Source organism: Xiphophorus hellerii, chromosome 1 (genome assembly GCF_003331165.1).
Source record: "Xiphophorus hellerii strain 12219 chromosome 1, Xiphophorus_hellerii-4.1, whole genome shotgun sequence".
NCBI classification, from domain to species: Eukaryota; Metazoa; Chordata; class Actinopteri; order Cyprinodontiformes; family Poeciliidae; genus Xiphophorus; species Xiphophorus hellerii.
Genome location: NC_045672.1, coordinates 17,814,225 through 17,831,563, shown reverse-complemented (window position 1 = coordinate 17,831,563; position 17,339 = coordinate 17,814,225). Strand labels below are relative to the sequence as shown.

General features: G+C 37.4%; 1 protein-coding gene across 2 annotated transcripts; it reads right to left on the bottom strand.

The window, feature by feature from the left end:
- Positions 1–583: 583 nt before the first annotated feature.
- Positions 584–16,713, bottom strand: bgnb (biglycan b). 2 transcript variants are annotated; one of them, XM_032575402.1, is made up of 8 exons: positions 16,477–16,713; positions 10,498–10,762; positions 4,839–4,951; positions 4,084–4,297; positions 3,834–3,944; positions 3,517–3,610; positions 1,327–1,465; positions 1,040–1,237 (listed from the first exon to the last, which is right to left on the bottom strand). In XM_032575402.1, the coding sequence occupies exons 2-8, from the start codon at positions 10,745–10,747 to the stop codon at positions 1,040–1,042; spliced, it is 1,119 nt and encodes a 372-aa protein (XP_032431293.1). In that variant the 5' UTR covers positions 10,748–10,762; positions 16,477–16,713. The 2 variants fall into 2 exon arrangements, with proteins under 2 accessions (XP_032431294.1, XP_032431293.1); XM_032575403.1 differs by lacking the exon at positions 16,477–16,713 and having other exon boundaries at positions 584–1,237; positions 10,498–10,747.
- Between the last annotated feature and the right edge of the window lie 626 nt (positions 16,714–17,339).

The following is a 17,339-nucleotide window of genomic DNA, read 5'->3' as shown; positions in this document are numbered from 1 at the left end:
CACTTTGTGAACACACTACCTTCATTGTCTTAAAGCAAGCGGATGTATTTATTGAGTGTGGGATAGACCCTGACTATATATAATAAAAGGCACAGAATGAATTCAGTAAGAAATCTGTATAAAATATTTTAGTAAGGTGCTTTAAAAGGATTTCCCTTCTGATGATTATTTTTTTTATCTCTGGGTCTAGGAGATGGAGTAAAACTACTCTGACTTTCTAACTTCATATGTCAGAGTCACAGAGTTCATGACCAAAATACGTTAAATCAGTGAATTAACTAAAATGGGGACAAACTTTGGTTTTGTTGTTTGTTTGTTGTTGTTTTTTTTACAAATCAGCACACAGAGGACATAGAGCACCTTTATATATATATATATATATATATATATATATATATATACACACATATATATATATATATATACTGTATGTATATATATATAGATATAGATATATACTGTAGATATATATATATTTAAATATATATATATATATATATATATATATATATATATATATATATATATATATATATATATATATATATATATATATATATAAACATTCAATGTTTATCAACTGCTTATCAATGTTTTACTTATATTCCTTACCAAAGAAAATTGCAATAGAACCTCAGTCACAATAACAACTATTGTAAAGATTGATGTACTGAAAGGTTTCACAAGGTTTCAGCACTCTTCACACTGATTTAGATGGAAAATAGCTTCAAAACTGCAAGCTGAAAATGCAAAGCTGGTTGCAGTTCTGCACAAATTCTGCTCTCCACCTACTTCAAGTTCTGGGATTATGTATTTCACTTTGCTGTCTACTCCATACGTTTATTACCCATCTCCTCCATTACTCGATTTCACCTCAAAGGTAACAATTATAAACTCAATAATCTCAGACATAGATTCCTTTCGTGACATCTCAAGTGTTGTTTTCTTTTTAGACATTATTTTAATTATGTTTCTTCTATTCATTTTTTCCTCAACACTTTGGCCTCATTCTTTGTGTTGCCAAGCATTTCCGTTGGTTTTATTTTTTGTAATTTCCGAACTGAATGGCAAACCGGTCGTTCACACAGCGGAATGTTGCCGGCTGCACCTCCCAGTAGTTCACAGGGTTTTCAAACAGGCTGATGCCGTTATAGTACGTCCTCTTCATCCCGAACCCTCGGGGGCAGAAGTCGTCCACGCCCACCTGACTGATGTTGTTGGAGTGGAGGTACACCACCTTAAAAACAAGGCAAGACGATAAGTTAGAACGGGACAATTAAAAAAAAATAAAAAATCTGTTAAAAACAAAAGGCTATTCAGGCTAACCTGTAGGTACTTCATATTCGGAAGGCCTTGGGGAACGCGTGTGAGCCGGTTGTTGTCCAGATGCAGCTCCCTCAGCATGGGCAAAAATGACAGGCTGCCATTCTCTATATTGCGGATATGGTTAAAGCCAAGACCCAATCTAGAAAATGAAAGAAGAGAAAAAAAAGTTTTAAATTCGAAAACCAGTGCCTTGCTCTTATAACAAGTTCCACTCTTCACTACCTGAGTATCATTAAAGCAGCAAAGTGCTTCCCCTTAGTTGGACATAGAAGTGGTCATCTATAAAGCAGTAGTTCAATTCTTTTCTTCAGAAAAGAAATAAAAAAAGGCAACTGATTTGAATTTGTGTATTTCACATGGGACCTTCTGACATTTAACCACCATTAAGCACACGGGGTTAATTATTAAAATAGAGACTTGACATTTTAGAGAAGCAGATCTATTATTAACATTTGTGCTTTTAAGTTTTGCAATATTTATTATATGAAAAAGTTTCTAAAGGTAATTACTAGGAACCTTTTTTAACATCGATTACGCAAAAAACTGCTGAGACAAACTATTTAAATTGGGACATGAAAATAGGAAAGATTAAAATGACATAGCAAACGACTTTGCATTATTAGATAGTTCATTGGAACATATTAAAAATGCCTCTACTGTGGTTGAGGACACACAATATATTTCAAAGTATAAAGTCTCCTCTAATTCTTATAAAACAACTATTTAGTTATTCCCACGCCCTGAAATCCATCTCAACTCGGAGCTCCCATTTATAAAGATTACACCAACCACTAATGGCTTCCATACTGTGAGGAGAATCACACACTGTTAGTTGTGTTGTTTGGTTTGTTTAGCTAAATGACTCCAGTCCCGTCATACTGGAAGCATTTCAGTCAAAGGGAGGAGCATCAAAGAAGCTGTAGATCATGGTTTAGATTTAATTATCATGTTGAGTCTTCCTTATCTTTATTAGTGCTCCTCTTTGAAGGTTAATGTGAGGCAATTGTGTTTGTTTTGGAAGGCTTAGGATTTAATGAACACAGCCTCAGTCATGACCATAGTATTTTTTATGATACTTGCTGTGAACTGTCTACAGTGATTTGCAATGCATACTTGGGAATTGGAGGGAAAATAATCTGTGGTCTTAATTTCTTTTTTCTTTTAGAAAATAAAAATCTAAAAAGAATTACATGCATTTGTTTCCAGCTCCAGATTCATTGGTTTTGTGTCTTTGTGTATACGCATTTGTCAGACACTCAACATACAAATGAGGATATAAAAGTGCAGTTGATGTCAAAGCTGATAATAAGCTACTGCTGCTTTGTAGAACTTCCTTCTGCTGTAATTGTAACTGGAAGCCTCTACCAGCTCTGTACATTTGGAGTCTGAAATTTCTGTCTGTTATTTTACTCGAACTTTTAGTCATATTTGATGGAAAGCACCTGCAAAAAAATACATATTAGGTTTTGACCATTCAAAGACATAATTATGCTTGGTTTTAAATACTATAACTGTAGCTCTGGAGGTATGTGTAGAGCGGTTTCACATCAATCTCAAGTTTTTGCAACCTACAATTTTCCTTTCGTGTATTTAGCACCATCCATCTTTACATAAATTATGATCAGCTTTAAACCCACCTGCAGCATCATATTACTGTAAAAATTAGACTGACAGAACTGCCCAAGAAAACCAATATGCTGTTTATGTGTAATATAATAGTATCTTTAATAGGGTAATTCTTTTCTGTACAATTTGCACACAACAATCATTTTTTTCAGCATCCCATTAGATTGCTTTTTGAAGCAAAAATTAACCAAATGTGTGCTAAGAGAAGCAGCTTTTGTTCTTCATCACTGTTGTTTGCGGATATTGTTTGTGCGTCAAATTTATGGGTGTACTGGAAACATGCGAATGCAACGGTTCCAGCCTTAACTTTTGTTTGTAAAAATAAAATGAGATAAATTGTGTTAAAATGTTTAGCATGTTTAAAATTTGTGTAATTAATTAATCAAAATTAATGCAATTTGATTAGTTTGGTTTGATTACGTAGTTGCAATCAAACCATCTCCCAGTAATTTCAGTCAAGAACTCTTGCTAAGATTTGAAAAGTTAATATTGTGGTTTGTGACTGGTTTTCAGATGTAGATCAAAAACAGTTAAAACAGTTTGGTGTTTAGGTGTGAAAAGTACCTCTGGACGTTTCTGTAGCGGCTCAGGTCCTCCAGTTCCACAGCCTGGATCTGATTGTGGTCCAGATGAAGCTCATGAAGACTTTCTGGAAGATCTAAAGGCCAAACCCCAAACATTTGAGTTACACAACATGAAAGTAAAATAAAACTACTATCTGAAAGGTTAATGCATCAAAAAAATAAGTAAAATTAAACAAGGTTGAAGGTTTTTAGAGAGGTAAAACAACTTCAGGGAAACCCAGAGCCAATCCTTTGAATAGTTCATGAATTTTTGTTTCTAAATTTCTTAGACTTCCATCGAAATATCTGACTTCCTACCTTTAGGCACTCCAGTTAGCTTGGCCTCTGATATACGCAGATAATTTAATTTCAGTCCTTTAAAGGCTCCAGGCTCAAAACCACTGTTCTGGATAGGGTTTGCTCCCATTTCTGCAAGATAAAGTCAATATTAAAGCTAAGAAATAAACTTTTCTCCCTTTAATTTACCAAGTCCGTGGTGGTGCCACACATACTGTGGCGAGTACCACAGAGTATAGCCGGGATTGTTGAAGTCATCGGCATTTCTAACCTATGCAATGCATGTTGCCCAGTCCTGAGAAGGTTCCAGCTGCCACCTTCTTGATGCGGTTCTCGTGAATCCTCAGCTCAACCAGAGAGGCAGGCAGGTTTTTGGGGACGGCGGCCAGCAGATTCTTTGAAAAGTAGAGCTTCTGCATGTGCTTCAAAGGGGCAAAAGTTTTGGGATGGACTTTGGAAATCTTGTTATTCCTCACAGAGAGTGCCTAAATATAACAACCAATGAAAACACAAAGTCAAAAGCTCTGTATTTCATACGGATAAGACCTTCATTAAGATTCTTTTTAAAAATGTGAATGTAGAAAAACATAATGTTGTATGCAGAGTGCACAAAAGTTCATTTATTTAGCCTCTGCTTCTACTATAGTGGTGTGTGCAAGGTATAATCTGGTAAGGCTAAAGCAAATGCACAAAGATAGTGAGCATTTGCTTTACTCAGGAAGTTCATAAACTGCCAGACTTAATATTTCTTTTGGTCAGGGATCTTGAATGAGGGTCAGTCTTGAGTAAAGCCTTTTTGCTTGGAAGTCCTCCATACTCCAAATTGGTCACGTTTTAATACAGTTAAGGTTTTCTGTGAACTGAGTGAGAAACAGAGGGGAAATAAACTTCTAAATCCCAAAGAAGATGAGGATCAAGCTGAACCTTTACAGAAATAAAGCCAATAAAAGCAGCAGCTGCAAAACTTCAAAAGGTCAATAAGGAGCAGAGCATTATGAATAGATTCCGACTGTGTGTGTCTCTTACATATAAGTTAGTAAGGCCTTTGAAGTCATTTTCTTTTAGCTCAGTGATACGGTTGTTCTGCAAGTCCAGAAACTTGGTGTCTGGAGGAATATTCCTGGGCACCTCTGTCAAACCTAAAGACAAGACCAACAAAAACAGAGAAGAGAGTCATCCTCCATTAAATGCTTCCCTAGGTGAGAGTCAACCAACACCCAAAAAGCAGTTTGTTTTCCAAAGAAAACCTCAAAGGGTATTTCACACAGACACACAGTTTTAAAAAATAAATAGCTGCACAAATCACACCCCTGCACAAACTTAAATGATTGCTTTCATGCTATTTTAATAAAAAGGTTGACATTGACGCATACTTGGAGGTCACACGTAGAAATCTACAGTAGTAAGGGGACAGACTCACAAACAGTCTCACAGAAACATGAGCTCCCTTAATGCCAGATGGGGAAGCCAGATGTTTTCCATCTGGTTTCCATTTGACATAAGTCACGAAGGATGGGACCGAAATGCCATAAACTAGGGCACACATCAAATAAAAAGTACGGGTGTGAAATGAACACATAAAAAGAAAAAACAAGCTGCATGTGTTAATGTGCAAGTGGTGAAGCATTGTGATGTTAAGAACAAGTGTCTTCAGTTTGTCATTTTTGTCCCTGTTAAAAAGAAAACCAAACGCAGTTGCACTTCCTAGGGACATATTATGGAAGGAGGTTGATTTTCTTTTTCATGAAGCTCATAGTTAAGAGTGGCTCAGGTTATCCTGAGCTATCGCTATAGTTATATGCTAAAGCTGCTATTGGAGTTACAGACTACTTTACTTTTCTACACTTCATTTTTGCATTATTCACAGCTATTGTTGCAATTACTTTTGTATTCTGTCCCTATTTTTTTTCTATATAAGACATATTTAGTGGCTACGTTCTTAGCAATATGCCATTGCTTGAAGATTAGTTGTTTATTATGTGAAATCTCCCTGTTTATCTTTTCCATAGAAAGTAGCCCTGGCCCAGCAATTCTAGCTTTTGTCTTTGTCTCTGTTTTTATTTATATATATATATATATATATATATATATATATATATATATATATATATATATATATATATATATATATATATATATATATATATATATATATATATATATATATATATATATATATATATATATATATATATATATCAGTCTAACCCGTAGACAGTCACTCCAGAGAGCTACAGATACTGAAACTGGTTCTGTTTTGGGTTTTCAGCCTGTTATTGGAGAGTGGTTTCTCTCCACAGTTGCCACATGCCTTTCAACTACTAACACATCACCAAATATAGTTTCTTATTACTTTTGCCTTGAATTGTGACTATTTAACTACCCCTAACTGAAACAAATTCATGGCGTTGTATTCCAGTAGCTCTTGTAGCATCTCCACCAATAGCCTGTTTGTTTTTCAGATTGGAACTTGCCATCAGATGCACCTGGGCCCTGCTTTTTATTGTGTCTCATCTGCTTAGTGGGAAGGTCATGGTAGTTGCTGCAGATGGTTGAGGTCCACATTAAAATGTGTAGTTTCTCAGAATTAACTGATAATTGTGAGTAGGAAAAGCTATACAGTGGTTTCTGTGGTGTCTTGGCTCATGTCGCTCCAACACATGTCGCTACCAGGTAAGGTGGGGCTCGGCTCAACTTGGCTCTTCTTTCCACACAGACAGGAAAGATGGTCAGACATGGCAAAAATACTCACTGAAAAACAGATGTTCTCCAAAAAAATGGAAAAAACCCAAAGCTTAGTTCAAGTTTCAGGTCTAGTAATGGTATGAATTGGCAGAAAACCTTTTCTTCAACATTTGTCACCACACAATTGACTGGAGACTCAAGAATGTGAAAACTCTCCTCATTCTTCAACATTTAAAAAATAAAATGGAATTTGGAAAGTAATAAAGCTGACATTCCAGGGTCCTACTAATGAGCTACTGTTATCCCTTCTTTTTGATGCACCAACTATTTTTGTTTTGTGTACATTTTCCTTCAATGATTTAGTGGATGGCAAAAAAAAAACATGCAAGTTGGCACAACTCTACATTTTTAAAACTTGAGAGGTTGACTGTCCAGTGTCACTATATGTTGATGGTCTATCAGCCTATCAAATGTGTATTTACCATAGTCGACAGAATGAAGCTGGAAGAGAATCCGAGTGATTAAAGCTGAATGCTCTCTAAAATTGGGTTCATTCAAGTTCATGTTTTTGCCATTTAAAACATCTCAAACTTAAAGCTGCAGCAATTTAAGGGAATTCAATATTAATATTTTATATATTATCAATTTCTTTCATTTTTAATGGTTTGTAATTGTTGACACCATGCTGCTCCCCTCGACCCCCGCTCCCAGTGCCCTCAGTTATACATTACAAGACTTTTTCACTGAGATTCTGAAAGCAGACCCTATTGTAGCGCAAAAGTGATGAATAACTCCCACTAATATTCTGGGTTTGAACATTTTAAATGACTATAGTTAAATCATAATGTTGTGAGTTGAACTTGATTCCACATAGCTTCTTCAAGGTCCTCCTAACTGTCATCACCCTGACTACTCTCTATTGATGAGTACGATACTGAATGCTCATAATTACATTAGGCAACCCGAATTCAAAAAACTAAAAATAATTTTAAAAAAACCTAATACACCTGCTTTATTCCTGAAAAAAATGACTCATTGCACAGCATAACCAGTAATCATAGAAATGAGCCACAGAGCCACGTGGACACATGTATCAGATGTGGTCGGAGGACGTGTAAGCACATCTGAACCCTGTTAAAACCTCATCTGGACCAGACCATGATGCAACTAGACCGACTGGTGAGAGCGCGCCAGCTGTCGCGATGGGACTCAACCAGCCACCAACCACATCTGACCCACAAGACTATGCCCAGTGTTGTCCAACTACAGTTAACTTTAGATATATGACTTAGGCTGTACGGTGCCACACCCTGAATGACACCACACAGGAACAAACCCTGAGCAGCTTCCTCTGGTAATTACCACACCCACTCAAAGCTAGGAGACCTGCTGCAGTGGCTTCATCCAGGAAATTATTCCGTTTTTGCCACTGGTGAATCTACAAAGAGTAATGCAGTGCGGTCACAAAAATACTTAATATTCTTGGGAAAAAATATGATTTTTAAAAATTTTATGTTTGGTTATGGTACTCAAATGCAGAATTCAGATTCATTCATTTGCTGTTTCAAATGAAGGATGATACACTTTTTCTAGCATATGTTAATTATTACAAAAGAAGAATTCAATAACCAACCTTGCTTAAGTCAACATCGGCAACACACTGCAATTTAAACTTTAGAAGTAAACATTATATGAACTTTCAAAAGTCAAACTGAAGTATCAGTCAATAGTAATTTAGATTATGGTTCCACATTACCAGCAGAACTAAACCAGTCATGAACAAGAATCTACCTACCCTTTCAAAATAAGCAATCTTCAAAACTTTCATAGAGCATATCATTCCAAAGGTAGATTGCTCATAAATAGTGTCATTTTTTTGTGAATCACTGAGAAAAAAATTGTTATTTTATTGGATCTTCAAATAAAGCTCAGACTTTAAGGGTAAGATAAAAGTCTTCCTCTTTCATGGATTATATTATAAATACAGTTGGTTAATTATTCCTTTTGGTGTAAAAGACAAATACCAATCAACAGTTAGGCCCAAATTTATTCAAACCCCTGGCAGATTTAGAGTTAGTTATTTTCAGTCAAACAAGAAGTTTGTTTCCCAGGCAAAAAGGAGACCTCTCTCAAAAGATCATAAAACAATGTAATAAAATATCAATTTACATGAAAAATTTATTCATTTCTCAACAATCTATAAAAGGGAAGATCTTCATTGGCATTGCAGAAATCAAATGCTTTTTAAAAACGCTGGCAATCTTTTGCATGTTTCCACTGGATTTTACCAATTCATGTTTGGTGATGAGCTACAAGTCTCTAAGTCCTCCTTCCCATCCCTCCAAATCATCTATATTATTTCCAAGTCAGAAGTAATGTCAGTCAAATTAAAAGATTGAACTTAAAAGCCTAACTTGGCCAGGGGTTTATTCATTTTGGGCTTAACTGTTAGTTCTCTTAAACACATCAATATTTTGAAGGCAAGGACTGAATCAGATGGCAGGAACCAATAACATTTCTTTTGCAACGTTTCTTGTTTATGAATTACTGTTTAAAACCAGTGACTTCCATAATAAAGACACTGTGAACCAAGAAAGGAAAGACCTGATATTTTTCTTTCAATAGCCAAGTACAACTATAACATTTGTGAGTATTTCCAGCTTGTTTTTGTGTTGACAGTGTGTCTACTAACGAACTTCCATCAAGGTGAAAAAAAAATCTCGCATCTGAATGTAAAATGTCTTGCAACCGTCTCTGCAACATTAACATACGGCTCATTTTATTCAGCTTTCTGCACGTAACCCTCCAAATTTATTTTGCATGCCTGCATCACAAAAAAAAAAAAAAAAAAAAAAACTCACCAAGACCCTAATCAAGTGAATCCTTTAAACTTCAAAACCCCACACCGCAACTCTTCACCCATATCAGCCACAAATCCCAAAGCTTAAACACAAACTGACAACCCTTTCACCCACTAAACCCCCCAGTCCCTCACCAACACAAATTCTCAACATCATGTTGGGATGCAGGCTGAGAGGAGACAGACGCCACCACCAAAATACATCTGTTCTAAATAAGCACTTGACATCTCGGAAATTATACGCTTCCACATTTACCCGCTGCAGAAAAGACTGAGGACAGTAAAAATACAGAGCTTTTAAAATGATGATTCAACAAAACCATCTTGTCTAAAGACAGATTTCTTATTGGAGCTTAATGGCAAAAATATCACAGAGACACTTTTTTATTTATAGGACGGCTAGAGGACTTTAACTGCTCCCACAAAGAGAAAACTGTTTGCACTTTGAATATCCACAGGATGCTGAAATATAAACAGAATCCTAAAACGACTGAGGCACATAATAAAGCTTTTGATATAATTGAGTGTAATTTATTTGCATAAAAGTAGTATATACTAAGATTTCATCTTGTTTGATCAAACAGTAATACCAGAAGGGAAATCATAACAGTATAAGATCCTTCATTTAGATCTGGAAAGCCTTCTCGTGCTAAACTTTTCATAATTTTGTATCCTGCCCTTCATCTTAAAATCCATGTTCCCTCCATCTTGGATTTAATCAAATAATTAGCATGTGGTCTGACAAACAAAACAAAACAAAAACCCTTCTCCAAAGTCAGTAAGGAAATGACAGAGATCCTGTTTTTAATGCAAAAATAATTCATTTTTCTCCACCACCCCTGATGTTGTTGATCCAGCCTTTTTTTTTATTACATTTTTTCTCTTTAGTGTTATCTCCCACTGAGCATCTACATAAAAAAACTGGAACACATAATCCCTAAAGGAAATGTTTTTCCCAGTAAAAACATAACAGCATAACCAGGAGGGAGAAACTGCCTCTTTTTGACCCAATTTATAAGTTTGTAAAACTTGATTACTCTGTGCTCCTCAGCCATTAAAGTAGTGCCTTCATGTGTCTGAGTTTCAACATTTCCTTGTTCTGTTTGCCTACTTGGTGTCTTCACATGCACTCTCACTAACCGAGGTCCGAGCACTGGACGACCCGAAGCTGGCAGTGGCATCCAAATGGACACATGGGAACGTCGGGAGTGAGGATCTCCTCCGTGGTTGAGCCTTCCTCCTGATCCCTCACCATCGACATCATCCCGCCGTTCTCCAGACTGTCCAAGGCAAAGTCCCAAAAGCCCCTCTGTTCAAAGGGCAAAGCGGAGGAGCTAGAGAACAGCTGGGCTGCACACAGCAATAACAAAAGGGAGCAATGTGGCAACATCTTAGATGAAGACACCTGGGAAAACATAGAGAAATGGGAGAGCAGTGTGAGTTTTACTGAATATGAATGCAGGCACACGGAATGCCTTTTATTCTCAAAACTTTGATTGTGTCAAATAAAGACCCATTCATTAAATTGGAATAACACTAATTTTAGGAATTGCATAACTAAATGAAAACATTATGCACATGAATTACACACAGCTGAATGTTTGAAAACCTTTATTTCTGTTAATTATGATGATTTTCCACTTACAGCTAATGAAGACATACACTTTTAATCTGACAAACTGACCTCATCTGAATGCATATTCTAAGTTGGGGTTTTTTATGACTAAAACAACAAATGTTCTGTAACCTTTATTACTTTGCATGCAACGGAGGTATTTCATTCACACTTTAAAACCAGTGATGATAAAGCTTAATCAGGTTTGGAAAACCTTTGGTAAAAAAAAAACTTTAAATGGATTGAAAATGAGGCAAAGTGATGCACATTTTCTGTCATAGTGCATCGTTTTGGAAAAGCTTAAATTAACTGCTGCAAATGATCTCAAGCAAAAAATTTTGTCTTGACCTCCTTCTACAGGTGCAGAGGACTGTAAACTTATTTGAAATATACAGGTGATGCATTCAATGTTACATACAGACAGTGCCTCATTTCCAACGTTTTGACCCTCCCAACTGGGAAATCCTGTCACTGACGTGGAGTCAATGAAGTGGTCAAAGGATATTATGAAATGGTCTACTTATCCTTAATTACAAGGGCCCTACTGTTTACACCACACCTCACAGGCAGACTCAGGCTGGAGGCTAAAGAGGAGAAATGCACTCATTCCCCCTGTCCCACATGCCAGAAAATGACCCAGCAAGGGAAAATGTCTCCTACCACACCAAATTTTCACTACTGCCTCCAATGTTCCCGGCAAAGTGAGTCATTTGCTCACTGTCCAATCAGATAGCAAAGAATGTATTACCTAAAATGATGGAAAGGTTTATTCCTTTAAATCAGGCTTTGCAACAAAGCAGGCCATTCACTTGCGAGGAAGTGTCTGGATATTGTGAAACACAGTCTCCATGATGTCAGAGTTGTGTACACATGCACACACACACACTTGCTACACACTAATCAAGGTCCCCAGGACTTTAAACATGTTTGTGTCTGTTTGTTTGCTTTCTTGGCCTTTTCTGCAGCGACTTGACAAACCAATAGGTGAACTCAACCTGTAAATGCAGACAAAAAAATAGTTCATGGATGACCCAAATTTTACTTGGTCAATTGATTTGGACAGCAGGAACTGTGAGCCTTGGGGCTAATCCAATTAAGTAAAACCGACTCCCACAAGACAAGACACATGGATGACCTGAAAGCCTGTAATCTATAGCCTTGTCATGCCAGTTCCTCCTCTGACCTTGTCTGTTGTTTCTTGTGTGTAGGCTGGAAAGTCTTGTTGTTAATATGAAGGACACAAAGAGTACGTTTGTTGAGGAATCTTACTGTGAAATTACATAATATCTAAGTCAAGCTGCAGGAGTGTAAGGTGAAGGTTATCTTATTGTCAGAGTCAAAAGTGATTGAAGGATGGATGACAAAGAAGAATGATGTAAGAGGCATTTGGGTTATTTACTTCCAGATGTCTAAATATGCCTTTTTATTGTTGTTGTAATGGTCTATTGTGCCTCATTTTACTATAAATACATCTAAATGTTTAGTGTCCTGTTCTAAATATGCTTAAACTCAATTCCCCATATATTTTATCCAAAGACGTTTATCCATTCATAGTACGTCGGATTGTACTTAAAAGCCGTTCATGCAATCCTCTCTGCAATTAAAGGGGTTTTAACTCTATTCAAAGAAATACTTGCTACTATTTGGGAGAATTCAAGGCAATGAGACAAAGAGCCCGTGCATGATGTGAACCTGGGCTGAAAGCATGAATAAATGGCTCACTGCAGACTGGTCTTTGTAATAAAAATAGCTGCCAAATTATACCATTTTGTAGAAAAGAAAGAAAACACCACTGGCCTCGACTTAACCAGAAGAATGCAGCTAAGAGGACACAGGGAGAGCATATAGAGTCAACATCGCATAATGACATGCAACATACAAAGACGCACAAAAGAGCTAGGTTGTACACCAGACTTATTTATAGACTGACAATTTTAGTCGTTTATTCTTTGCATTGTGACACGAGCGCTCCAACTTGTGGGGCAGTTTTTGTCTAGCTTTACAGGGCTACAGTAGCAGACAAAGAGTTGCAGAAGGGCTGGGTGTGATTGAGGGAAACAAGCAGATGTGAGCCAGTACAGTCTCTCATCAGCTCTTCTGACGTATAGAGCTGCTATAAACACAACATGACGATAAGACTAAACTACATCCCACAATCAAGCTGCCCTAATAACCACTTTTATCTGGCTCTACTGTTTGTGCACATAAATTCCTCATCTTTCCCTTCAGTTAAGCTGCAAGCTGTCAAACATCCGGCACTGATGAAAACAAACCAAAGGCAGAGATTTTAATTGTTGTTGCTTCAGCTTTCCTTCCACCCAATGGCCGTGAATGGTTTAATGGATGGATGCATGCATAGGCAGCTATTTCTGCCTTGCTATAATGTGTGGGGCTGTGAATAGAGTGTATGTGAGTTCAGAGGGCTGGGCGTAGGGTTAGACAGGAGAATGAAAAAGGACCAAAAAAATAGAGTTGGGTAACGAGAGACACAAACAGAATGTGGGAGTTATACATCAACAGTCTTGTTACTGCTCTACATGGCTAAAGTCAAAGGTTAGTGCTGCAAAAATACTGTTTGTTCTTTCCTGGAAATTGAAAGTTACTTTCTGAAGCACTCAAGCACTTTCCAAGTGCTTGAAGGTTTACTTGAAGGTTACTTTCCAGAATGCACGAGGTACTACACTGGAAATTAGTGGATGAAAAATATTCGTACTTCAGCAAACATTTTAATATTGTCTCCTTCAAATAAATCTTGGTTCCTTTAAGTATCCAGTATCTTCCAGGAAAAGTACCAAAATGGGTTTTTAACAAATACATAGCACTACAGGATACCTACTTGCTAAGAACCCTTTTAAGACCCACTTCGTAATACAGCCTGACTCCTGAAAGAACCCAGGAAATTACAGCAAGGTAACCACTAATGCCCAGGAAAGTAACCAGTAAGCTCTGGAAAAGTTCCAGTAAAATGACTGGTAAGCTCAAGAAAGGGACCTTGAAGTTGCAGAAAAGTACCTCATGAGTTTCAAGACTGTAATCATAAAGTTCCATGAACATTAAAGGAGAGTACCCAGTAATTCCCGAAAGAAAACCTGGAGAGAATGTAGTACAATCCAGAAATGACCTTGGAAGTTCTGGAAACATGTCAAGTAAAAGGAATTTAGTAAGCTCCTAAGAAGTTCAGGAATATACTCTCTCTAAATTCTAGAACATACATGTTAGCTATATATTCACCTGAAAAGTACATAATAAACCCTGCAATATGTAAATTTATCTGGAACTACGTAGGCATGCATTGAAGCTGACAAGATTCTCCTGTCTTATATTGATATAAAGCTTCCCAAAGTAATGATGAATCAGTTAATGGAAGGTTCAGCTTTCTCCTCCTGAAACAGGAAACCTTTCGTTTTTCTGTACACAGTAGTAGCTAAAACATAATTCAGCAGCAGTTAAGTCGTCTACGTTTCTTTAGTGAGCTCAATCATTTAAACTTCTGGAAGAGTTACAACATTTAAGTAAGTTTGAGATTTTATAAAATCATCAATTCTATAAAAAGTGTTGTCTCTGTGGTCTGGACAGGTCCTAACTACTCATTGGCGCTGCTAGAAATCCCTAAGGGTGGACATGCCTCAATCCTCCACAATTCTGGTCAACACGTACAGCACTCCTTTATTTCATCTTTCCTCACAGTAAATGCTGTTTTTACAGTCAAGTTAAGGTGAGCTGAAGGGGGGCTTACCAAGTGCCAGCTGGCACCTAATAGCTGCTGTATTGGCAGCTGCCACGTCAACACTGAGTGCTGATTAAAATCACATGGTTGCTTAAGCTGATCTTAGTGCTGACTGAGCATGAAATATTAGACACTTATTGGTACACCAGTTCAAGGACTTAATCGGTGTTTTCATTTAGGGTAGTGTTGCCGTTCTGAACTTGATCCAAGCTGCAATAAACTCCGGACATATAAAATGCAAATAGCTAAATGTACACAAGCGCTTTGCATGTGGTAAACCGACGACTTTATGGAATATACATAAACGTGTGGTTCACAAATAATCTGTGGAAAACAATCTGGCTACTTGACTCAATTTCCTTCACTTCTTTGTGCCAAGCGCTCCTCTGTGCAATCCCTAATTCTTGTCCTCCTCTGACATGAAGGCAGTTACTGCTAGGCGGGTCCGGTAAGCACACTCGGGTGGAGTTAACGCCACCAGCGGCTGTAATTTGGTGAGTTCTGTGCCTAAAAAAAGGAACTGCTTGGCAGCTACTGTTGTGCCGCCAAGCTTCGATGTGGTGGCAAGTTGTCCAGCATTGCAGAGATGAGGCCCAAGTAAAGCTGAGCAGAGAAAAAGAGTAACACAGATACATGGAAGGAGGGTCAAATTTCTCAGCAGCAGAGAGATTTGGTGAGACCTGAAGATTCACACCTGTGGGAAGATGTTTTTTGCTCTACGAGTACTGATTTTCTGAAGTAAGAATAATAAAGCAGAGAGGCTCTCTAAACGCATTTAAATAAAAAGCCACTGCTTGGATGCAGCAATTTTAAAATCCAGCCTTCAAAAGAGCGAAAGAGAGAACATAGAGAGGATATGACACAATTAAAACAGAGACATGGACATACAGGGAGTTAGAGAGCACACAGACTGGCAGGTATATAGTGGTCAACCCACAGACTGGCTAATAGGCAGGCAGGGAGGAAGGTCAGAAAATACACACATCACACCATCAATTTCCACTGTCTGACCAATTTTCAGGAAGTCTGACGTTTGGGCCCCTACAGTGTAAATATTTAGTTTCATGAATACAGTTTTTGGCAACAATAAAAACAAAAACAGTCTACAAACAGACTAAGTACTTCATCCATTAGCTGTTTTTTTTCCAATTGGTGTTTGGTCTACTGTAACACACCACAATAAAGTAACAACTAACTATGAGTCCAGGACTGGGTTGTGAAATGAGTTGCATGTTGTACCTCGGAAATTTCTTGCATTCGGGGATTATTGAGAAGTAAAGGTGATTGATTGAGGGACAGACGTTAGAAAGTTCGATGCAACTTAATTATCACATCCTTTGAGCTGAGTGGAGATTATTTGCGCCATCTAGTGTGCATGTCGAGAAATGAACAACCAAATCAACAGGTTGAGTGGAATATCTGCATAAGCTTTTCTTATGCAGTTATTCTTTTCTATGCTTTTCTTTCCTTTCCATTTCCCTTTCTTCTATTTTCTTTTCTTTTGTCCTCTTCTCCTTCCCTCTCTTTTCTTTTCTTATATTTTCCTTTCCAATAACAGTTCTACATGTTTATACGTCTAGATTTGTGTTAATGCAATAGCTTGCTCTGTGTAGTATGAATAGCAACAATAAAACGCAGCCTACATTGAAAATAAAGAAAAATATGAATAAAGAAAATCTTAATGTGAAGCAATCGATAGAATATCAAAACTAACTAGCCAAAAATAAAATGTCAAATCAAACTACTTTAGAAAGTATAAAGTAGTCAAACTCCCTACCTTTTTGAAGAAATAAAATATTCAGTCCGAAATAAACAGGGTTAAGGAGATATTTTTTTTATCCTTCTCCCCCTTCTCCCTGTGAAGATTTAAAGACGAGCTGCTATATTTTCATCACATTTAGGGATAGTCGCGGTGTCTCCCTCTCACATCCAGTCGCAGTTCCTCTCCCGCACTGCGTTCCTCTGAGAAACGTGTCAGACCACCGCGTGTGCGTCGGGGAATGACTGCGTGTCTGGAGAGTCTAGCCCATAAATTTAACAAGCCAGCCTACTTTCTGGCTTTCGGGGTGGAGGGAAGAAGAGGAAGTTGAGAAAATTATTTAGTAAAACGCATAATTAAATAAATCTTCACTATCCTCACAATCACCCTTTCAGGTGGCCATAAATAATGTTCACAGAAAATGTGTCTTCTGCTAGTTATCAAATAATTAAAACAGTGGAGACGGGATAAAAGTTACAACCCCCTTTACTCTGTCAACACTAAATAAAATACAGTGAAACCAATTTCCTTCAGAACTCAGTCATGTGTAATTCAGTCTCGAAATAAATCCTGCTGGTCTGTGAAGGCATCTAAGATTTGTATGGAAACACAGGCTGCGCAGTGGCGAAGTGAAACATTGTTGTTGCCTTACAGCAAGAAGGTCTTGGGTTCGAATCCCAGTCTTTCTGTGTTGAGTTTGCATGTTGTTCCTGTGCATGAGTGGGTTCTCCCACAATTGGATTTATTCGACCTTAGATTGTCTTGTTAATCAAGAAACACTTAGATTCTTTCTGCAGATTACCTATGTCAGAGTCTGTCAGCATTAAAGTCCTAAGGAGAATTTACATTGGGTCCCCATTCCCGCGTCACACTATCATTTA